Source organism: Lissotriton helveticus, chromosome 4_2 (assembly GCF_964261635.1).
Source record: "Lissotriton helveticus chromosome 4_2, aLisHel1.1, whole genome shotgun sequence".
NCBI classification, from domain to species: Eukaryota; Metazoa; Chordata; class Amphibia; order Caudata; family Salamandridae; genus Lissotriton; species Lissotriton helveticus.
Window position 1 is genome coordinate 119135077 of NC_136064.1, and position 22876 is coordinate 119157952.

Consider the following 22876-nt stretch of genomic DNA (forward strand, 5'->3'; position numbering starts at 1 on the left):
GTCTAGGTCATGTGATTGGATGATGTTGGTGAGTGGTGTCATGTAGATGTTAAAAAAGGTCGGCCTGAGGGTTAATCCTTGGGGTACGCCACAGGTGATCTTGGTGGCTTCGGATCAGAATGGAGGGAGGTGGACTCTTTGGGTTCTGTTGGTGAGGAAGGAGTTCATCCAGTACAGGGTTTTGTTGCAGATTCCTGTGTTGTGGAGATGTGAGCGTAGGGTGTGGTGGGAAAATATTTTGAAGGCGGCCGAGAGGTCTAGGAGGATGAGGGCCGTGGTTTTGCCATTATCCAACAGGTCCTGATGTCGTCGTTGGCAGCGATGAGGGCGATTTAGTTCCTGTGGTTGCTGAGGTTGATCTCTTCGAGGAAACAGGTAAGTTGTCTATTGGTGATCTTCTCGATGACTTTCCCCGGGAACGGGAGCAGGGAGATGGACCGGAAATTCTTGAGGTCCTTTGGGTCTGCCTTGGGTTTCTTGAGTAGGGCATTGATCTTGGCGTGTTTCCAGCTTTCTGGGAAGGTGGCGGTCTCGAAGGAGCTGTTGAATATCTTCAAGAGTTAGGGTACGATGATGGAGCATGCTTTGTTGAAGATGTAGTGAGTGCAGGGGTCTGAGGGTGAGCGGGAGTGGATGGTGTTCATGGTTTTGATGGTGTCTTTGTCATTGATGTGGTTCCACGAGAGAAGGAGGCCGGTGTGGTGGGGGTAGTGGGTCTGAGGTGCCAGCAGCTGTTGGGGGGTTCTGTGTTGAAGCTCTCATGGATGTCTATAATCTTGCGGTGGAAGAAAGTGGCTATAGAGCCTCACAGGTCTTGTGACGTGCAGGATGTTGTTAGAGATGGAGCTGGGGTTGATGAGTTCCTTCATGATGTTGAAGAACTCTTTGCTGTTGTGTGCATTGTTGTCGATGCGTTCCTTGAAGGAGGTACTTTTGGCGGTTCGAATGAGTCGGTGGTACCTGCGGCTGACGTACTTGAGGGCTGCATGGTTGTCAGGTGTCTGTTTGTGATGCCACTTCTTTTTGAGTCTTCTGCAGGTCTGCTTATATACCTGGAGGTTGGTGGTATACCAGATGGCCCTTTTGTCTGTGCATCTGTTTGAGGGTTTCTTGCAGAGTGTGTGGGTGTCGTGACAAGCTACTTATATACGAGGTTGGCGAGCAGGGTGGTGGAGCTGCTGTTGTTGGCGTTCTCGAGGTGGAAGGTCAGGTCTCCATGGAGGAGGTAGTCTGTGGACGCCAAGGCGTGCAAGGTGACGATGTCGGTGATGGAGTCGCTGAACTGTGGCTGGCATCCGGGGGGCTGTAGTTGAGGCTTCCTCTGAGGGTGGTGTTGGGATTGATATGGATATGGAATTGCCGGTGTTTGTTGGAGCTGAGCGTGTCTTCGGTGCTGGTCGATATTCTGAGGGGGTTCTTGCAGACGATGGCGATTCTTCCTTCCAGTCCGTTGGTGTGGTCCCTGCGGGTGATGTTGTAGCCATCCGAGATGGTAAAGCAACGTCGGGTGTCGATGAGGTGTTCATCTAGGTCTCCGTCAGGAAGGCGACGTCCGGGGAGGATGAGTCGAGCAGGTCCCAGATTTCAATGGCATGCCTCTGGATGAAGCGGGTGTTGAGTAGTATGTATCTGAGATGCGTGTGGCCTGCCCTGTTGGGAGGGGCGGGTTGAGCTGGTGTACGCTGGCTAGTAAAGCTGCAGTTTTGGCAGGTAAAGGGTCTGTGGGTGCACTTCAGGGTGGTCTGGAAGCAATTAGTTGAAAGGCTGGTGTTGAGTGAGTGGAGGAGGTTGGCGTTGTAGTGGTAGCGTTTGTTGTGGCGCTGAAGGGGGCCAGGGGGGCTGGCGCTGGGCGCGGTCCTGGTATGGACGGGAACAGATGTGCTTGACTTAGCAGCCACCATTAAGAAGGGGACGCCTGGGGAGTGACTGCCTGAGCACATGGTCAAGGGTCGCTCTCCTCACCACACAGCAACTACCATTAAGAAGGGGAGGTGGGATGGAGGAGCAGCTGGGAGGTGGGTGGGAGGGCAAAATGGGTGAGCGGGGTTGTGGGGCCACAGGGGACGCATCGGCAGGAAAAAAACTGAGTGCAGCGGTGGAAGTAAACCAGGGGGGCTTCAGGGAAGCACAAAATAAAATACCAACTGAAAAGGCAACACAAAATACAATACCAACAAAAGGCAATACAGTAGCACAGAGGTGCAGGCAGAATTACAGAGAAAAATGTAGTGAAAAATGAGAGCGGCCACTAGAGGCTCGAACTTGTGGCAGCAGTGAGTGGAGGGCGCAGGCATAGACAGGTTGAACTAGCTGTGTGGCATGGGAAGCAACCTAACTGAGCACAGGGTCAAGGGTCGCTATTTTGATTGGTTCTCCCTGATTGACATAGTTGTTTAACAAGTAGGTCCCTAGTAAAGTGCATTGAGTGTGCCATGGCTGGTAAATCAAATGCTACTAGTGAGCCTGTAGCACTGATTGCGCCACCCACATTAGTAGCCCTGAAAAGAGGTCTCAGCCCAGGCCTGCCACCACAGTGCCTGTGCACAGTTTGTCGACTTCTATGTTGACCTGGAAAGTGCACCTACCTTCCAGGGTCTACCCTTCCCTTTCCTTGCACATTGGACACCCCTATGATAGGCCCAAGGTACCCGCGGGCAGGGTGCAGTGTATGGAAAACGTAGGACATGTACTTGTGTTTGTAACATGTTCTGATAGTGAAATACTGCCAATTTCATTTTTCACAATTGAAAGGCTATCTTGCCCATAGGACAGAATGGAAAAGCTTTGTGACATTTTACAAGCATATAGTCCCATAGGAGTGGGATAGAAAATTGGAGTCTGGTATCCTTGAACTCAGAATGTTAGTAAAGGTGGTTTTTAAATTATGTGGATGAAAATAGCACTTTCAGAGTAGCTATTTTCTTGTTGACTTTTCTGTGTTCCTCTGCCTGTTAGATGATTGACTGTCTGGTTTCAGTGTGACAAAGACAGAGGATGTGCATTCCCTATCGACAGCGTCTGGGGGGGGGATGAGGTGTGCCTGGCCCTTCCTGGATGACCCAGCCCTGAGCTGAATATAACCTGGCTGCATATAGACTGGTAGGAGGAGATTTGCCCTGCACAGGAATTGGGCCTGCCTCCCTTGCACAATGCTGTCTCCACCTACTGTGGTTGCATTGCACCAGGGAAGGCAGAACTGGTTTAAACTGGGCTCTGACCCCCTGCACAAAAGGAACAAAGACATTTTGGGGTATAAGTATTAGACCTAAAACCCCTGAAATGTAGATCATTCCTGGAATTCGAGAGGAACCTTTACCAAGGATAAGAGCTGGAGAAACTGAGGGGAAGTACTGCCCTTGCTGTCTGCCAAGGAAAGAAGAAGGACTTTGCTGTGTGCTGTGCCCCCTGCTTGAAGGAGATCTTCAAGGTGCCTGATGTGAGGTGGCCTCTTGTTTAGAATTCTCAGGGACACAAAGACTTCACCCCCAGCTCCCATAAACTCTGCTGTTGTGAGTTCTTACCTGCCTTGAGGTGCCGGTTCCAGTTTTGGGCCACTGGAGGTTGCTGCTGCTGTTGAGAAGTATAATAAACCCAAGAGAAGCTAGAAAACCTGTTTCTGACGCTGTCAACGCCGCCGCTGTGATGCCGCAACCTGCACCGAGGCCCGAGGAGCTGCTCGTGAAGTGAACAATGCATTGCTCGGCCTGCTCCGCAGCTCCGACCCCCTATGACACTGACAGTGATCAGCCGTGCCCCATGCCAACATTCACATGAACTCCGTCATTGCCAGCACCAACATCCTGTTATCGTGGCACCGATGACTGCCGAGGGCAACTCTACGAGCTTGTCAATATTGCATCGTCAACAGAGCTGACATCAGCCATCTTGGACACTGTGAATCGTCACGGACTTCGTTTCCAAGGTACTGTTTGTTCGGGGGTCTGTATAACTATGTGCCCGATGCCCCAATCCTTGTCCCTATTTTGACAAAGGAACTTACTTTTGCTATCTAGAGACCCCCAGATCTAACAGTACATATGTTGTTTTGTAAAAATCTGATTTCGTTCACAACGTTGGTGCTCAATATGCAACCACTTTCTATGAATGGTAGATTACTGCATCAGCCAATTTTTCCTTATTACAACATGCTAAAATACAGGTAAAGCTATCTAAAATAGCAAAAAGAGATTGCAAACAAAAAGTACTGACCTGAAATTGAGCGAATGCAAAACAAATAACAGTCACATTTTGCAACTAAAACCATATTCACTATACTGTTTGAACTGTGAAAGCAAAGCATCAACATTATCAAAAACAAGACTACCAATGAACTACTTAATTCAGCGAGAAACTGTTAATGTATGCAGGTTGGCATACATTAAAAGGGATTACTTACCTGCATATTGACTTCTCTTTGTTTGCCCATAATTTACAATTTAGGACATATTGATATAAAACAGGTTTGCATGTAGAAGACATAAAGTTTGATGAAACGGATCACTGAAAATGGCGTCCTCTTCTGAGCTGAAAGAGTTCCACAAACGATATTTGGAGCCGTCATTGTTAATGGAGAGGTACTTTGGGGAGGAATCTCCCTTCCTTGATGATACGAGTAATAGAATATTTCCTCTGCTGTGCGAAACCTTCTCTTCAGGTATGGAGCATTTGTACCCCACTTGATTTATATTTTTATAAGATATCTGAATCCTGCTGGCAGTTCATACTTGGATCAGAAAAGGGGGTGGTGATGAACAGAGTGTCTGAATTAAGCAGACCACTCTTACCCAGTCCAAAGATCAGGGCCTGACCCATCACCGTTATTTAGCTCACTGCCCCATCCCAGCTCAGAACCTGGCTATATGCAAATTAGTCTGTCCCTGGCCCAGTGCATCATGGGAACAGGGCAGACCAAACTACCAAGCCAATTCTTCACCAGAAAGTAGACAAGCTTCCGGGGACCGGTTTCTGCCATTCCAGGCGTCGTCGGCCCGGCTTGCTTGAATCCTGATGGAGCAGTGAGCAAGGGACTCATGTCTGAGTATACCCTTCCACGCTTATGGTGGACAAAATGATTCAGAAAAGGGGGTGGTGATGAACAGAGTGTCTGAATTAAGCAGACCACTCTTACAAAACGGTGATGGATCAAGCCCTGATCTTTGGACTGGGTAAGAGTGGTCTGCTTAATTCAGGCACTCTGTTCATCACCACCCCCTTTTCTGAATCAGTTCATACTTGGAGTCTGGGGATGTAAAGATGCAGTCATCCTACTCAGAGGTGGGAATTATGTATTACTGGGTTCAAACATATGTTCTTTGGTTATGCATTGAGCCCTGTAAAACATATGCTGGGCTTCTTTCATTTGGGTTTGTTTCTTCTTTTATTAAACTTTCTCATTAAAACAGAGGTATAATCATTATAATAATTACATCGATCAAACACTGGAAGCCTGTGTGATCAGAACACTGTGTGTGGATGGAAGAGAAAACTGATGATAGAGACAGATCCGTGCTTCCTTCTCGAAGTTTTTGTTGACAGCACATAAATGATTAAAGGTTAATCCCGAGATGACATCATCTAACAAAACAACATTCTATGAATCCTATTGATGGTGAGTATTACAGATGCAGGAATGGGCAAAGAGAATCATTTTTCCCCTCACACTGCAAGGCTCCTCTATTTCATCATCTCCAATGTCGAATCTCTCCAAACCAGGTCCTGATGTCCCTCCTCAATGTCCCTTAAATATTTTTCCAACATTCAACCAGTGTCCAGCCCTCTCCTCTTACAGCATTACCACACACTTTTTCCAAAGTTAAAGGTTCACCAAATGTAGTATCCTTTTTTATTGCAAAATTCGGTTTTCTCACTCACACCAGATTCCCCACCTGAATCTTTTGGCCTCTGGAACTTGTTCTGAAAGCATATATTTCTTTTTCTTTCCTATAACTATCCTACTCTATGAATCATGGCCTTGTGATCATCTCCTTTTTCAACCTTGTCACTAATGGATCTAGATACCCAGCCCAGATAAAGCACCGTGTTGGTTGTTGTCCCCTAAGTCAGCTGAGTTACACAATGTGGAGTGGTGCAGCAAAACCACAGCATGTATTGTATGCCCTCTTCAAAGTTTTAGTCATTATTCTTTATCCCTTTGATGCAATCAGTTACCACCATGCTCATTCTCTCTACCAACTTTCCTTCGGCCACCCATTTACTATAAACTCCTTTACATGTCCCACCTCATCCTCTTCACACACTTGTCCATTCTTCTTCTGAATAAGCCTCCTTTTCTGACCCATACACCAAGGCAGCAAAGGTAATTCTCATTGTATTTATTTTCTAGGGGGAAAGAAAGAAGATGTGTCAACCTGTATTAAAAAAAATTATGGGGTACAGTCAAGAGAAATGGGTCTAAATCTTTTATGTGGTTTGAGAAGCCAGGATGTAGCTATTACATACAGGCTATATTTGTGTAAAAAATTATCATCATATGACTGGATTGCATACTCATAGCTGTCCTACACTGGTATCGGTATTTGGTTTTGGGTTTAGGGGTGTTCCTTGAACCATTAGGCAGATGTAGATCAACTCTGGAAAATGCCCTGGTTATGACATTGGCCTCAACCTGGGTAACTGGGTCTGTAAACAAGTCCACGCCGACTGACTGAGATCTTGTGGCTTTTTCTAATCATGGCCCTTCATAAAGAACGTTATTTTAAATTCTAATAACTGAGATTTGATATCTATGCTCCAACAGGGCTAATTATCCTATGAAGCCCTAACAAATGAGATTTTAATATGGATTGACTAGTTTCCATTTATATGCTATTATAGTCTACAGAATAATTTTCGGTTTGGCCAAATGGATGAAATATGTATTTCATATTGTTAGTTATACTGATGCAACATGAAATATTTTGACTCAAATGGGAGAAGTAGACTTCAGACTACCCAATGAGTTTAAGTAGACAATAGTTCACTTGATATACTATGTTAAGCCCATTTTACGGTGATGCTATGTGTAGGAAGGTAGATCCCTGACTATGGTTGCCCCCAACTTTTTGCCTGGTGTTTTGCTGGTTTTCTGACTTAGTTGACCTGGGGCCCTGCTAATCAGGACCCCAGGCCTACTGCTCTCTCTGTAAAATGGATTCCATGTACCTTAGGTACATATCTAATTGGATACTGAGTCACCTTATCAGTCCCTGTACAGTGTACCTTAGGTACCCAGGGCATAGGTGTACCCAGGGCCTACCAGGGGCTGCAGCATGTATTATGCCACCCCTGGCTGGCCATCCAAATCTGACACAACTGGCTGCACGACAGCTGGGGCAAGGTTGTGTAATCACCCCTTGCTTTAGATATAGTATACCTATATCTAACCCTAAAATGGACACACAGATCTCCTATCAGTCACTCCTATGGCAGGCCTTGACAATCCTGAAGGCAGAGTGCTTGGAATCGTGTGAGATAGTGTTCTGGCATGAGCTGAGCCTGTCTGCGGCTTTCGGGATCCATCCCTTAGCCGTTTCCATGATATTGCATAGCATATACTCTTAAGTGCATTATAATCCTCGCGGTTATATGCCAACTCTGGTATCGCTTTATCAAAACATGTCGAGTAAGGTGTCCTACGAATTGGAATACTAACCCCTCGCCAATTCTGGCGACGGGGTTAGCATTCCACCCTTCTAGAGGGACACGACATGTATGTAACCTGTAACCCCGGTTAAAGTCAAACAGAGCCTTAGCTCCACAAAATGGATGCTGCCACCGAGACACAAGTCTGCCCTCCTGCTGCTGGGAGTCCTCCCAGCCCAGGAGGCAAGGACAAAGGGTTTCCTGCCAGGGGCGGTGCCAGCACCGTCCCAGACAGGATTTTGTGTATTCTAGGTAGGCAGGGCTTTAGAGGAAGGTGACTGCAAGTGGCACCCCGGTGCTCACTGTGCATAGGCCGGCTGAAACCAGTTCCAGGGGCACTCCAGCCCCTGGCCTGGGGAAAGCCCGCCAAAGGAGAGGGGTGTAACCACCCCCCTCCTAGTCCCACCCATAGGGCAGGACTTAGTCGCGTGCCAGCCCCTTTTTGCAGGATAAAGGTAGGAACTGGCCCCCTTCCAAAGGAGATCATCTTTGAATCCTGAAACTACTTTCCACGAAAGGAACTCAAGACTTCTTCCTAAGATTTCTCCCTTGTGACTAAGGAGTAGTCACCCTGCATCCGCAGGCACCATCTAAAGAACACTGCGGTCTGCTGCAAGTCCTTCCTCCGGAATCCGACTGCCCAGCTCGACGAGAACTGGCTTCCCTGGCACCTCTGACCTCTACCCACCTCTACAGCCCAGCTGAGAACCGTGGGTGCGACGAGACCTCGAGGGACCGGCCATCTGCAAGACTGCACGACTTCTGCACAGCAAGCCCGCCGAGTAATTTCCTGGTGAGTGCTTTGGGGTCCGAGAAGCCCCGACCCTGAGCAGCTCCAGCACCGAAGTGCAGCCTCCCAGCATCTCCACGATCTGCGTGGGGCCCTTCTGCTTTTTGCTGCTCACCGCGTTGTTTGGCTACTAGCCCGCTGGCTTGTGGCCTTTTTAACGACGCCCGACGACATCACTGCTGCTGGTCTGGTTGCTCCAGACTGGCCCTTGCTCCCTTCCCGAAGAGGAGCACCCCGGACCCTCCTGGTCCACTCAAGACGCCATTTTAGGTCCACCGCGTGGGCCTTGCATTTGCCAAGACTTGTTGCCCAATCCTGGGTCCAGCGACGTCGAGAGCATCATCCATCGTGGGACAGCTCGCACCTCCATCCTGGTCGCCGACAACGCCTCCTGGTCCGAGAGACTGCAGAGCCCAGCAGCGCCCACTCACCTGACTGCGGTGACTTCGCCCGGTGCCATCCTGGTGCCCACTTAATCACTGGCTAGTGATTCAGAACTTGGTCCCCTCTGCTTTCAGGTCTTCCTCTTCCCTGATCCAGGCTTGGATCACTCCGAACTTTCTTCACTGGCCGCCTGCCAGCAACTCTTTCTTCAGGTTCCTGGTTCATCAACGAAGAAACCCGACGACACTTGAACCCTATGCAGCCGCAGCCCCTGGGCTAGGTAAACCGAGTACTCCGGTGCTCCAGCGTAGGCCCACTCTCTAAGTGTCTAGGTCCACTTTCGTTTTTGTCCTACCTAGTCGGGTTCGCCCGAAAACACTAACTTTGCATTTACTAGAATCCATAGACTTTGTTCCGCATTACGCGTGAGAGTTCCCACTCTGCACACGACGTCCCTAGGCCTCCTGCTAGTAATCTAAAGGTTCAGTAGTCCAGTCCTAGCGATCCCAAAGCCTATGAGAGTAGTACTTACCTGCTAGTAATTTCGCATTCCACTTTTGTAGTATATGGTTTTTCGTGCCCCTCGGGCATTTGTGTAAATTGTGCGACTTAAAGTATTTTCTTAAGAGTTTTGTTGTGTGCTTAGCTCCCTGTCTCATAAAGAGCCAGGGTAGTCTTGTTATAAATAAATACACTGTTTATTTTCATAACAACTTGTGTGGTGTCCTTTCACTGGGTGTTCAAAGGGGAATGTGATGGTAAAACAGCTGGCTTAACACGCCCTCTAGAGTCTTAGCCTTAGACTGCTCGTATCCATGCTACTAGGATAGCTGGTCTATAAGGTTGACTTACAACCAATCATCAATAAGGGTTGTTTGGACTGATATATAGTGATCACTAGAATAGTGAACACTGCACATCAGGCCAACTTCTCACATTGGTGAGCAGCGGTTGGGATTTGAGCTTGCTGTTGTTTTACCACACATGCCCTAAGAATATCTTGTGAAAGATCACATAAGTACTAAAGGTACATATAACTTAGCTTAGAATACTCTGAGTTCTACTGAACCAGCTGTTGTAGCTCCTAGGGCCTAGCACACCCTAAACTACAACTCTAGCAAGGGATCAGTAGGCAAACATATAGTGTAGGTAAGTGCACCACTTACACCTCACTAGAAAAGCATGTCTACCCAGGGAGAATCTACTGAGACTCCCCTGGTCAGTGTTGACCCTCCACAGGTCACTTCCAGATATGCAGCTCTCAGTTTTCAGGAGATGAGACAAGTCTGTACCTCCAGGAAACTGAAGCAGGGGTCTAACCCCACCATTCCCTTTCTGATAGGTCTCTTAGAGACATATGATGCCAGAAAGATTTCTCAGTTACATGAGAATATGCCAGCCTTAGAGGGAACCTCTGGGGATCCAGACCTCCCCAACACTGCAAATGCAGTTGAGGAGGAGGATCAAGAGGAACTCTCTGGGGATGAGGTAGACAAAGGTCTTGAGGTAGTCAGAAGGCTAACTAGGGCCAACTTAGACCTACTTGGGGAAGGATCTGGGGGACCCCCAGTACTGACCCTAATAAGGCCTAACCTTGGAGTTAGGAGAGATAGATCTCCTTCTAGGGACTCCATTAGATCTCTGCACTCTAATGCCTCTTCTCAGGGGAGAAGGAACTCTCCCCAGAGGAGATTGACTTCCCCTCAGAGAAGAGAGCATGAAGCAAGGATGAGACAAGCTAGACTGAGGATTGAAAGGGAAGAACTTGCCCTGGCCAAAGAAAAGCTTGCATTTGCTAGAGAGCAGAAGATGAGTGGGTTAGCTCCCACTGGTGGCAGCAATCTCCCAAGAGAAAAAGAGAAGGGTTTAGATACTAAACACCTGACTAAAATAGTGCCCCCCTTTAAGCAAGGGGATGACATCCAGAAATGGATGGCTGTTCTGGAGAGGGCCTGCACTGTGCAGTGCATTCCCCAGAGTCAGTGGGCAGCTATACTGTGGCTCTCCTTTGATGGTAAAGGTAGAGATAAGCTCCTCACTACAAGAGTGGAGGATGCTAATGATTACCAGGTCCTGAAAAATGCACTGGTTGATGGGTTTGGCTTAACCACTGAGCAGTACAGGTTGCTGTTCAGGGATACCCAGAAAACTCAGTCTCAGGACTGGTCTGACTTTGTTGATTGTGCCACTAAGGCTTTGGAAGGCTGGCTACTGGGTAGCAAGGTTACTGACTTCACAGGATTATATAATCTTATTATGAGAGAGCAAGTCTTAAATAATTGTCAGAACCAGTTATTACACCAGCACCTGGTAGACTCTGATCTGACCTCTCCACAAGAATTGGGTAAGAGGGCAGACAAATGGGTCAGAACCAGGATTAGGCCCAAGAACCAAGGTGGTGACCAGAAAAAGGAATCAACCAAGCCTCAAGAGAAGGGTGGGAATAAATCTCCAGATCAAACCACATCAGGGCCCCAAAAATCCTCTGAGGGGGGTGGGTCCCAGAATCCTTCCAACAACCAGAAGAAACCTTATTGTTATCCCTGTAAACAGGTGGGTCATTTAAAAACTGACAGCAGTTGCCCCAAGAATAACAATAAGGAAAACATACCCCCAAGTAACATTCCCAAACCTCCTGTTACTACTAGTAGTAATCCCCCAGGTGGTGGGAGTGCCCCCAAGAATTTGGGTGCATTTACTTTGGGAGTTCCTGGGGACTCTGGCCTAACCAGGTCCCCAAACTTAGATACTCTTGTCTGTGAGACTGGCATGGGGTTTGCCAACTTCACAACTTGTCCCAACACTTTGGGCAAGTACAGACAGGAGCCCCTCATCAATGGTATAAAAGTTGAGGCCTATAGAGATACAGGGGCTAGCATCACTATGGTGACTGAGAGTCTAGTCCCCTCAAGGCAACTTTTACCTGGTGCCACATACCAGGTGACCAATATTGATGGAGTACAGAGAGATCATCCCATGGCAGTGGTCAATCTCAGCTGGGGAGGTGTCACTGGCCACAAGAGAGTGGCAGTGTCACCAAACTTGCCTGTAGATTGCCTACTGGGGAATGATTTAGAGCTCTCAGCCTGGGCTGAAGTTGAGCAAGAAACCCATTCTAAAATGGTAAACATCCATGGTAAGGTTAGTGGGGCAGTGATAGCCACAGCCCCAGTCCAAGATGTCCTCCCTGAACAGGTCAGGAGGGTTGTGCCAGTCACAACCCAATCTCAGACAACTTCCTTCCCAGAACAGGTTGTCAAGGCTGTCATGGTAACAGCCCACACCCAAACTGAGCCCCCTCCTGAAAAGGTTGGGAGAGTTGTGATGGCCACAGCTCAAACTCAGACAGATGATAGTGTTGTGAAGCCTGAAACTATGGATCACTCCACTCAGACAGAGAGTATTGAAGAGGAAGAGAAATCTCCCTCCCACCAGACTTTAGGAAAGGGTCAGCCTCCTCAGGGAACTGATCTGACCCCTTGTGAAGAAACTGCCACAGAGGTAGTCAGGCCTAGCCTGGCAGAACCCCTGATGTCAGTGGACCCTTCCAAGGTGGGACCCAGTCTGGAGCAGGTAACCTGCCCCTCTCTACCCTGCCCCAGTCAGCCCAGGGCTGTAGAGGTCAGGGAGGCCAGTGTTGGACCCCAAAGGGCCCCCTGTCCAAAAGAACTTCCCAATCAACAGATTAAGGGCACTGAAGCTAGTAATCCTAGCCAAGTGAAAATAAAACAGACTCCTGAGGGATCCCCCTTAAATTTAGTTAGGGACCTCCCACAGATGGACACTGTTGGGCACAGCCAAACCTGGGACCTGAGGGCCCCAAACCTGACCTGTCCCTCCAGTAAGCCAAACAGAGGGACCCAACCTCCAGCTGTAGGTAGCCAGAGGTTGACCCTGAGAGCCCAAAACAACTCAGTCTTGGAAAGAAAGGCCTCTATGGTAGAAAATGATTGGAGGAAGCTGAGCCCAAAATTAGTGGAGCCTCACTTCAGCCAAAACACACCACAGGTAGAGATTCCCTATGGTGGAGACCCTCAGACACCCTTAGAGTGAGGGATTGCTTAGTGGACCATGAGATAGGGGGTAACCATGCCAGTGCTGGTACTTCCTTATATGGCCACTCAGGCAATATAGGCTTACCTGGCAAGGATAGCCTTATCTCCTTTCGTTTGGGGGGGGGTTATGTAGGAAGGTAGATCCCTGACTATGGTTGCCCCCAACTTTTTGCCTGGTGTTTTGCTGGTTTTCTGACTTAGTTGACCTGGGGCCCTGCTAATCATGACCCCAGGCCTACTGCTCTCTCTGTAAAATGGATTCCATGTACCTTAGGTACATATCTAATTGGATACTGAGTCACCTTATCAGTCCCTGTACAGTGTACCTTAGGTACCCAGGGCATAGGTGTACCCAGGGCCTACCAGGGGCTGCAGCATGTATTATGCCACCCCTGGCTGGCCATCCAAATCTGACACAACTGGCTGCACGACAGCTGGGGCAAGGTGGTGTAATCACCCCTTGCTTTAGATATAGTATACCTATATCTAACCCTAAAATGGACACACAGATCTCCTATCAGTCACTCCTATGGCAGGCCTTGACAATCCTGAAGGCAGAGTGCTTGGAATCGTGTGAGATAGTGTTCTGGCATGAGCTGAGCCTGTCTGCGGCTTTCGGGATCCATCCCTTAGCCGTTTCCATGATATTGCATAGCATATACTCTTAAGTGCATTATAATCCTCGCGGTTATATGCCAACTCTGGTATCGCTTTATCAAAACATGTCGAGTAAGGTGTCCTACGAATTGGAATACTAACCCCTCGCCAATTCTGGCGACGGGGTTAGCATTCCACCCTTCTAGAGGGACACGACATGTATGTAACCTGTAACCCCGGTTAAAGTCAAACAGAGCCTTAGCTCCACAAAATGGATGCTGCCACCGAGACACAAGTCTGCCCTCCTGCTGCTGGGAGTCCTCCCAGCCCAGGAGGCAAGGACAAAGGGTTTCCTGCCAGGGGCGGTGCCAGCACCGTCCCAGACAGGATTTTGTGTATTCTAGGTAGGCAGGGCTTTAGAGGAAGGTGACTGCAAGTGGCACCCCGGTGCTCACTGTGCATAGGCCGGCTGAAACCAGTTCCAGGGGCACTCCAGCCCCTGGCCTGGGGAAAGCCCGCCAAAGGAGAGGGGTGTAACCACCCCCCTCCTAGTCCCACCCATAGGGCAGGACTTAGTTGCGTGCCAGCCCCTTTTTGCAGGATAAAGGTAGGAACTGGCCCCCTTCCAAAGGAGATCATCTTTGAATCCTGAAACTACTTTCCACGAAAGGAACTCAAGACTTCTTCCTAAGATTTCTCCCTTGTGACTAAGGAGTAGTCACCCTGCATCCGCAGGCACCATCTAAAGAACACTGCGGTCTGCTGCAAGTCCTTCCTCCGGAATCCGACTGCCCAGCTCGACGAGAACCAGCTTCCCTGGCACCTCTGACCTCTACCCACCTCTACAGCCCAGCTGAGAACCGTGGGTGCGACGAGACCTCGAGGGACCGGCCATCTGCAAGACTGCACGACTTCTGCACAGCAAGCCCGCCGAGTAATTTCCTGGTGAGTGCTTTGGGGTCCGAGAAGCCCCGACCCTGAGCAGCTCCAGCACCGAAGTGCAGCCTCCCATCATCTCCACGATCTGCATGGGGCCCTTCTGCTTTTTGCTGCTCACCGCGTTGTTTGGCTACTAGCCCGCTGGCTTGTGGCCTTTTTAACGATGCCCGACGACATCACTGCTGCTGGTCTGGTTGCTCCAGACTGGCCCTTGCTCCCTTCCCGAAGAGGAGCACCCCGGACCCTCCTGGTCCACTCAAGACGCCATTTTAGGTCCACCGCGTGGTCCTTGCATTTGCCAAGACTTGTTGCCCAATCCTGGGTCCAGCGACGTCGAGAGCATCATCCATCGTGGGACAGCTCGCACCTCCATCCTGGTCGCCGACAACGCCTCCTGGTCCGAGAGACTGCAGAGCCCAGCAGCACCCACTCACCTGACTGCGGTGACTTCGCCCGGTGCCATCCTGGTGCCCACTTAATCACTGGCTAGTGATTCAGAACTTGGTCCCCTCTGCTTTCAGGTCTTCCTCTTCCCTGATCCAGGCTTGGATCACTCCGAACTTTCTTCACTGGCCGCCTGCCAGCAACTCTTTCTTCAGGTTCCTGGTTCATCAACGAAGAAACCCGACGACACTTGAACCCTATGCAGCCGCAGCCCCTGGGCTAGGTAAACCGAGTACTCCGGTGCTCCAGCGTAGGCCCACTCTCTAAGTGTCTAGGTCCACTTTCGTTTTTGTCCTACCTAGTCGGGTTCGCCCGAAAACACTAACTTTGCATTTACTAGAATCCATATACTTTGTTCCGCATTACGCGTGAGAGTTCCCACTCTGCACACGACGTCCCTAGGCCTCCTGCTAGTAATCTAAAGGTTCAGTAGTCCAGTCCTAGCGATCCCAAAGCCTATGAGAGTAGTACTTACCTGCTAGTAATTTTGCATTCCACTTTTGTAGTAAATGGTTTTTCGTGCCCCTCGGGCATTTGTGTAAATTGTGCGACTTAAAGTATTTTCTTAAGAGTTTTGTTGTGTGCTTAGCTCCCTGTCTCATAAAGAGCCAGGGTAGTCTTGTTATAAATATATACACTGTTTATTTTCATAACAACTTGTGTGGTGTCCTTTCACTGGGTGTTCAAGGGGTAATGTGATGGTAAAACAGCTGGCTTAACACGCCCTCTAGAGTCTTAGCCTTAGACTGCTCGTATCCATGCTACTAGGATAGCTGGTCTATAAGGTTGACTTACAACCAATCATCAATAAGGGTTGTTTGGACTGATATATAGTGATCACTAGAATAGTGAACACTGCACATCAGGCCAACTTCTCACACTATGTATTGACCATGTTGATTTAAGTGCTATTTATTCGTGATGTTATGAAATGTTTAACTGTTATAGTGAACTGGGTAATGTGTAATATTAAAATAATTTGACTCACTCACTCACTCTGCACAAGGGAACTCTGCATCATACAAACTCAAATCTCTAGCACTAGTTATCTCTGACTTTACCACTTCGAAAGTCTCTTGACAATTTGTATCCCACACAAGTGGCAATTTATTTTAGCACATATCACAACCACAACTTTCTCAGCAACAGTCTGGAGAAACACCCTTAGGATCTCGTATTGTTCCTCTAACTCTTTTGCATTGATCAGTACATCATCCTAAAGAACAAGAACCCAGTGAGTGGTTCAAAACAATTGATGCATGATGCACTGACAAACTGAGGCAGCAGATGCCAATTAAAAAGGCATGCATCAGAACTGGTATGTGCCAAAAGGTTAATTGAATGCAATATAATGTCTGGAGGATTCTCCAAACACCACCTGATGATAGGGAGAGGTCAAATCAATTTTGTAGAAGCATTCACCCCAGCCCAGTTCTTCTAACACATCATTTAGTTTGAGTAATGGGAGAGAATAAACCGGTATTTCCTTATTAAGACTCCTTACTTACTTAAAATAACACAAAGGTGGATATTCCCATTACAATGGCCGGCCACCACCAATGGAGATAACCACAAACTTAACCTAACAGATTTGATCATGCCTCTGTCTTGCAAGATGGCAATCTCTTTATTCTAGATCATTTGTTAGACTGAACGGTACTGATCTGAATTTGTGTTTGATTTGGATAGCACATGTTTCACTTTTATCCTATGCTTGAATTCTACTATTTTTCCTAAATCTGATAAAAAGAGAGAGGGAAACTCTTCTTCAGATAGTGTTAGCTATTTAACAACAAGCACTTGCTCACTAGTGCCAGGTTTAAACACTAATCCAAACTTTCCCTGATGGTAATACATTATGCAGCAACATACACTTACTTGGAATCTACACCCCTTTTACGCCAAAATGTTTGCAATAAGACCTTCAAATACAATATTCTGACCTTCATAGGACACAGAAGACCTAATTGAGGGAAATAATTTCCTGTCACCTCATGCTTTATGGAACAAATTGGATATAATCATCCTAATCCTTGCACCTGAGACTACTAAGAGGTGTAAGCATCTGTCACCTACCAAGATATCCATATAAGGATCAACACAATTATTGGAATCTCCACTAACCATATTATCTTCTGTTGTAATGAATATTATATCCTGAATTCCTTTATGATATGCTTATTTCTCTACACTTAGAACTCCACCTCCAAAAAATTGCTTACTTGGTCAATTTGGGCACATGCTTTGGCACACATTAGCAAAGTGCCCAACTTTGAGCATTTTTGGCTAACAACATTTCTAGCCAGACATCCACTTCTTTCTCAGCTGTGTGGGCTACTGTTACATCTCCCACTCAATGCTTTTGTGCACTCAGTTCCTTGTAAGGTATTTGCGTAAATTCTACACTTTTGGCAATCTTCATAAACTCTTCCAACTATGGTTTACCCATAGTGAGTAATTTTTGTTGAATGAGTTTGTCTGAGCAAATGACAATGAAATGATCTCTAATCAACTGGTCTGTGTAGTCCCCAAATTGACGTACAGAGCACAACTTGTTCAACACACTTTATCTATTTATCTATCTCCTCCGCCTTAACTACTGCCAACTTAGTTAGAAGGATAACTACTTCTCTTCCTTCAAAACCCAAATAATGAATTAGTAGGAGCTTTTTTCCTTTTTGCCCTATAGCATGATGCACTAATCATCTGAGAGGCATTTTGAATGCATCGAACTGTGGAAAAGTAAATTTTGCCATGTTCTGTGTCCCTACGTGTCCTCCATCTTATGTTATGTGTGCATGATTAATATGCATATGTATTCCCCATGTTCGATTAAAGACGCAATTACAGTTGTGTCCATCCCTAGTATGCCAGTTCCCAGTTCTCGTGAAAGCTACGAGTATTAGGCCTATGTAAAGTTACGTTGCCACGTTTCCCAGTGTGCACGTTATTTCATTGAAAAGTCCCCGTTTCTAGGCCTCAAAAGGGCCTGGACACCAGATTCAGCTCCTGTCTCCTGAATCCTCGCTGAGGAGCGATACAGCCCCCACCTGTATCCTCGACCCTTCACTTACTTCCTGCCTCACAGTGCCCGGCTCAGCCTGGCTCTGCCTACGAGTCTGCCAAGAGTATGTTATGATTCTAGTTATCAGTCCAGCCCTCCTTTTCTGCATTCCTAAGCTACTGAATCGCATCAATAGTTTCCGTCATAGTCTAGCCTTCTCGTCTCCATGTAAGAGAAAATACTGAATTAATGGTCATTTAATATTCTTCAACGCACTACATGTAGAATAATGCATGCACCAGTCTTAGAGTCTGTTAGCCTTTACCCCGATAACTTTTGGTTTCTATCAACATGGTCTCTAAACATCAGATACTAAATATTGTTTAGGCACATGTCACCCTGACTCTCCAGACTTCAGTCTCTGCTCCTAGCACAGAGTTCGTAGCCCCCAGGTTCTCCTAGTAACACGTCATTGTCAGTTTGCGCGCACCATTAGGTTAGAGGTCCCGGCTCCTTAGGTAGCCCCCTCCATGTTTCCGCCCCATTTATGACATATTCTGTTACGTTTACATCACATGTCTATGTACACGCCTCTTGTTACACCCATTTTCACTCTTATCTTTCGCGACTGCTATTGACCACACCCACTGCTCCGCCTACTGTATTCATTGTATTGCAAATGTTTTACTATATATGCTCGTGTATTGTTATTAAATGTCAGCGCGCTCATCCCAGATCCTGCCCGACAGCTGTCGGGGCCCCCCTGTCAGGCTCTGCCATCCTATTCCTGTGCAGGTTGTCCTGTTCCTGTCCTTTATGCTGTATTAAACCTGCAAACTCCTACTACCTCGAATCTTGACTCTTATTTATTGAGCTATCTGTTATTGCTATGTCCAGTAAAACCTAGATCCGGTATTATTTATTTATATACCACATAATGGCGCCCGAATAGGGACTTGCCCTTTCCCCACGCGCCGGTGAAGCCACGCCGGCCCCCTGACCCTCTGCAGCCGTGACGGAACCATACCGGCCACGTGCAGATATTTCTGCTTCAAGTATCCCTCAGGCCCACGGAGGAGACGGAGGTGGCGGTCCAGCATCCAGACGAGGCGGTGGAGGAACGCGGCGAGTCCCGACCAGAGCCCAAGCCGAGAGTCCAAGGTCCGAGGTATCCGGAGGCCCACCCGTAACAGAAGTCCGAAGTTCGTCCGTCCGGCGTCGAAGCAGTCCAGTCCAGTCCGAGGCCTTCCGTTCTTGCTGCCCGGTGAGTACCGTTACTGGGGTAGTATGTAGACAGGGTCAATCTAATTGTCTCTGGTCCGTGGGGTGTGGTGGTACACATATCCCAAAACGAAGTGTCCACTCCGGTGGATGCGGGTCCTGACGTGTCTCTTTATGAGACCGGTAAGTTTCGTACTGTTTCAGCAGTGCATCTAGTCTCTATTCTAGTCAGTTCTGTTCTCGAGAAAATTCATGTATTCTGTTTCCCGTATTCCAGGTAGTATTCTGTTCGAACTGTTATTTTAAATGTTCTTCATGTATTTTAATGTCGTGGTATGAATGTGGAGTAATTATCGTGTTCATTGTGTATTGTATTGTGTCTAGATTACAGTCCAGTCATGCCGTGGTTTTCCAAACTACGTCAGTTAAGAACTAGAAAAGGTCTGTTAGAAGAAGCAGTTCCTGTCCCGCCTAGGGACAGTCCAGGTCATTTTATGTATCAGAAGCATGGCATAAGTGCCATATTGTATCTAGATTTATGGGTAGAGTATACCAAACAGTTAGAAGAAAAGTATAGATGGCCCGTATCGGGTACATGGGATGCCGAGTGCATCATGCGAGTAGAAGAGGCATTATGGAAAAAGAAAGCCAGACAGTCACAGAAAGATGCCATCGAGTTATGGCACAAAGAATCTCATAAAAGAACCGAAAAAGAAATCAGAAAGTCAGAATTAAGTAGAGAATCCTTAGAACGAGCCCAAGAAAGGGAATTAATCGAGATAGGTGAACGAGTCAAAACCGAACAGTCAGACAGACAGAGGCATGCCCTCATTAAGGGTATGTATCCTCTTCTTGCCGAGGGCTTGCCAAAAGCAACCCCGGAGGCATCCAGTAATTTTCCGCCACCATTAGTTCCGACCAAGCTACGTCACAAACCGACTGCAGCTGATATTTTCATCTCGTCCTACTTGGACGACACAGTCCCAGAATATGCAAATCCTGTTCCGCCAGTCCCTGTAAATCATGCAATTCCTGCTCCTCCAGACACCGGAGTACCTGCTACGGTACCCCCGGTCCAGCCTACATTACAATTTCCCGCCGCGCCAGTACGAAGAGTATCAGTCGACGATTCCAGTTTAGGGGCCGCAGGAGGAGGTCCTCCTGGTACCCCGCCACCACACCGACGAGTAACGTTAGCCGAGTTACATGAATGTGCGTTACAGCGTACGCCCAAATATAAGTCCGTTGCAGATATCCGACGAGCTCTTACTGAATGCCGCTATGATCCAGTCGCAGGTGATGATAGTACAGTTATATATTCCATCCGTGTAAGACGGGTGACCGGGTTTTTGGACACCCTACCAGATATGAAAGAAGATCTAGACAGAATATATCGTTTCATCCGTACAGGACAAGATCCAGAAAGTATCGGCGAAGCCATGTCTCAAAGAAAAGCTGAGATCCAGCTCATGTTATTAAAGTTCCTGATTAATTGTTTAGTAAGAGAACAAGATTACCCGTCCAAAGATCCGACAGAAATGAGAATCCTGACAAGGTGGAGTGATAATATAGCCGAGGGTAAACACAGAACTATCAGTAGTATAGAGAGTATGTACAAGAAAATTCGTAAGGAAATAATAAAGTTACACGACCAACGTAAAGCAGCACAAGTAAGCGAGAAAGAAAATGACTCTTCTACTGAAGAGGTAGAGGACGAGAATCCCGCCAGAATAGCGTATGTAGGAAAATCTAGATTTCCAGACCGCCATTTACGCCTAGAACACAAGTCAGTTTTTCATCATCCAGCACCAGAACAAGGTTCTTTAGAACAAGTATTTCAAGCTACCGATCATATTCTGAAATCACGAATCGGTTATAGTGAGTTAAGTACTATGCATGAACAAGAACTAGCCCGATCAGCAGTCCGATGGATTACTGATTCTACCACTTTTCCAGACGAAATAGTGGCACAAATGTTTCTGAAATTGCCCCCAGCCGAGCAACGACTGGTGGGTATGTATATGGTTCAGTACCTCATTACACTGTATGAGGGTCAACATTCTGATCCAGGTCCGTTACATGATGTCCTGAACGAGTTACTCCAGTATAGATGGAAAGGTTTAGGTATCGATGTAATTAGTGTCATTCTAGAACAGCGTCATAAATATAGTATGTTTTTGAACCCGCATTTTGTTCATGTCTCACCTCCAGAAAGTAAACCGTTTTACATAGATAGACAGAACCCGTTACGAGAAGTACACCCAGTCAGGACAGCAGATGGTGAAATGCAAAGAGTATTTGTTTACACCCCGATTACAAAGATGGAACTCTTAGAGATGAAGAAATTAATTCCTTGTCATGACAAAGATCCAGCAGGGTTCCACCGAGAATTAAAAGACATGCTCCGTATGGGAGAGTACACGTATCCAGATATTATTAAAATGCTAAAAGTCCTATTGCCCGCAGGGGTATATGAGAAGCTCAAGGAAAAAGATTGGGAGGTGGGAGAGAAAAAGATCGATTGGGCAGTTCTAGAAGCTGAAGATAAGATACGAGTACCAGGTACCGGTCTTGGAGAGAAATGTAAAGAATTACCAGAACTGTTAATACAAGTTTTGCCCAGATTATTAGCCACTAAAAGGGAAGACTGGGATGCAATCTCAGCCTGTAAACAGAAACAAGACGAAGATACTAGTGATTTTTATTCTAGATTTGAAAAATGTTTTATTATAAACAGTGGCCTCAAGACAAGTAGTGAGTCATACCCTCATCTTTTTGTTACTAAATTAGTCGAGAATTCAAGTCCACAAGTTAAGAATCGAGTTTTGAAAGTCGAAAGTACATGGCAAGCTAGTACCCCGTCCCAGATGTTACAGATGCTCCAGTACCACCAGAATAGAATCAGAGAAGAGCAAGAACACGAGAGAAAACGTATGAAAGACACGAAAATGAAAGTACTAGTTGCACAATCTGTTCCACAAGACAGTCAGAAGAGGGGTCCGAATCAAGCCAGTCATCCTGCAGCTCCCGTTAAAGGGACATGCAATTATTGTAAACAGCCAGGTCATTTTATAAACGAGTGTGCAGTTCTGAAACACAATATAGCTACTGGTAAAACTAAAGAAAGACCACGTCCGCCTAGACAAGAACAAGTTTCACAGACTTCCCAGCCACAGAATGCACAACAGACAGTTACAGTACCGCAGCCTATTGCTGCAACACAGCATGTTACACAGCAGATGTACCAGTATGCGCAGTCTGAGTATCCAGAGTATCAACCGTACTCATGAAACAGCCTAGAGAGGGAGGTAGGCTTGCCTCTCATCGAGATTCCTGTAGATCAAGAAGGTCCCTATGTTCATAGTCAAGTACTAGGGAAAGACAGAAAGTTTCTGATTGATACAGGGGCAAGTAGGACCACCATCAGTCACGCCGAAGTTCCAGGGGCTCCGCTCTCAGGCTCAAGAAATGTTTCCCTTGGATTTTCAGGAAAGCCTATTGTAAACGAGATATCTAAGCCAGTTACTCTAGAAGTAGGTCCATTGTCCCGCACTACTGATCTATTACTTACAAAGTCATGTCCAGAAAATCTGTTAGGCATTAAGACACTGAAAGAATTAGGTGCAGTTATTTGCTGCTCCCCAGAGGGAATACGTTTGTTTTTACGTGACTTCAAGGGTCACTATGTATTACGAGATTTTGATCCGAGATTGTCTAAGGTCCCGCAGCATCTATGGGCACAAGGTCCAACTGATGTAGGTTATATGCAAATCACACCCCATCGTGTGACTCTCAAACCAG

At 47.1% G+C, this 22876-nt stretch overlaps 1 protein-coding gene across 1 annotated transcript in view; it reads left to right on the top strand.

Moving 5' to 3' along the window:
• The first annotated feature begins 4501 nt into the window (after positions 1–4501).
• The window catches only part of LOC144752077 (indolethylamine N-methyltransferase-like), a 48337-nt gene continuing 29962 nt past the window's right edge, over positions 4502–22876 (top strand). Inside the window, exon 1 of the mRNA XM_078640028.1 lies at positions 4502–4654. Coding sequence (XP_078496154.1) covers positions 4507–4654 — 148 coding nt within the window. The 5' untranslated portion in view covers positions 4502–4506. The remainder of the gene's footprint in view (positions 4655–22876) is intronic.